General features: G+C 35.5%; 1 protein-coding gene across 1 annotated transcript; it reads left to right on the top strand.

Moving 5' to 3' along the window:
* The first annotated feature begins 234 nt into the window (after positions 1–234).
* LOC149018731 (uncharacterized) lies at positions 235–1287 on the top strand. Its single transcript, XM_089153957.1, has one exon. The coding sequence runs from the start codon at positions 235–237 to the stop codon at positions 1285–1287; it is 1053 nt and encodes a 350-aa protein (XP_089010083.1).
* The last annotated feature ends 249 nt before the right edge of the window (positions 1288–1536 follow it).

Raw genomic sequence — 1536 nt, 5'->3', positions numbered from 1 at the left:
AGCACAAGATGATCAAGGTAACATAATTAAATAAATATATACATACAATCACAAAATTTATATTCTATTGTAAAACAAAATTACTAACAACTTTTTTACCTACAGGTTTTGATGAGAACAAAAAAAAATAAAATATCTCCTAGATCATATTATTGCTACAAGTTACAAATCAGAGCTAATGATAAATCAGTCCTGTTATACTCTAGAAGATTGCTACATCAATTTGTAGTAGACATGTACATCAAATTTGAGGCTACAAGGTTAGATTTCTTCCGCTCCAGACAATCAAACATTCGAGCTGAATTGTACCAAGGAATTGTTGATAGCATATCAACTGGAGAAACAAGGGGAAATCAGGTGGGGAAGAAAATGGTCCTGCCTGCTTCATTTATTGGAGGACCCAGAGACATGCGTAGACGATATCTTGATGCACTAGCTTTGGTCCAAAAATATGGTAAACCAGATCTATTCATCACTATGACTTGTAATCCCGAGTGGATTGAGATTCAAGATGAATTACAAGGAGGACAAGTTCCACAAGATAGGCCAGATTTTACTGCAAGGATTTTTAGAGCGAAGCTGCACGACCTAAAAGAGCAGCTCTTTAAGAAATCAATACTTGGCAAAGTTTGTGCACACGTACATGTCATTGAATTCCAAAAAAGGGGACTACCACATGCACACATGTTAGTTATTTTCCAAAAGGAAAATAAAATCACAAATCCAGATATATTTGACAAATATGTTTGTGCGGAAATTCCAAATGCGGAAAAACAACAACAATTATATGAGAAGGTTATCAAGCATATGATGCATGGACCTTGTGGAGAACTAAACAAACATAATGCTTGCATGAGGAATGGGGTTTGTAAGAATCGTTACCCAAGATGTTACAATGACAAAACAATGCACGGACAAGATTCATACCCAATTTACAGGAGAAGGAATAACGGAAGACAAGTCATGATAAGGAAACATCTATTGGATAATAGATGGGTTGTACCTTACAACCCATATCTCCTAACAAGATATGATTGTCACATAAATGTTGAGATATGCTCTGGGTTGAAAGCAGTTAAATATCTCTATAAGTATGTCTATAAGGGACATGACCGTGTTGCAATTTCCTTGGCATATAACACTCAAGAGTATTTCATGGATGAAATAAAGCAATATAGAGATGCAAGGTGGGTATCAGCACAAGAAGCAATGTGGAGAATCTTCGAATACAATTTAAATGAGATGTTCCCTTATGTGATAAACCTTCAGTTGCATTTACCAAACTAACAACTCGTTTGGTACTGGAAGAATAGAGATTTAACAAGTGTGATTCAGTCTGATAACACCACAAGAACAATGTTGACTGAATACTTCACAATGAACACATCATGTGAAGATGCCAAGAATTATTTATACAAAGAGTTCCCAGAGAAATTTGTGTGGAACAATCAAGGAAAATGTTGGACAAAAAGAAAAATTAAGGAGGCAATTGGACGAATCAACTTGGCAAACCCAACTGAAGGAGAACGATTCTAT

This window comes from Hakea prostrata, chromosome 4 (genome assembly GCF_041222555.1).
Source record: "Hakea prostrata isolate BN-2017 chromosome 4, UWA_Hpros_2, whole genome shotgun sequence".
In the NCBI taxonomy this organism is placed as follows: domain Eukaryota; kingdom Viridiplantae; phylum Streptophyta; class Magnoliopsida; order Proteales; family Proteaceae; genus Hakea; species Hakea prostrata.
This window is presented reverse-complemented; position numbering and strand designations above follow the sequence as displayed.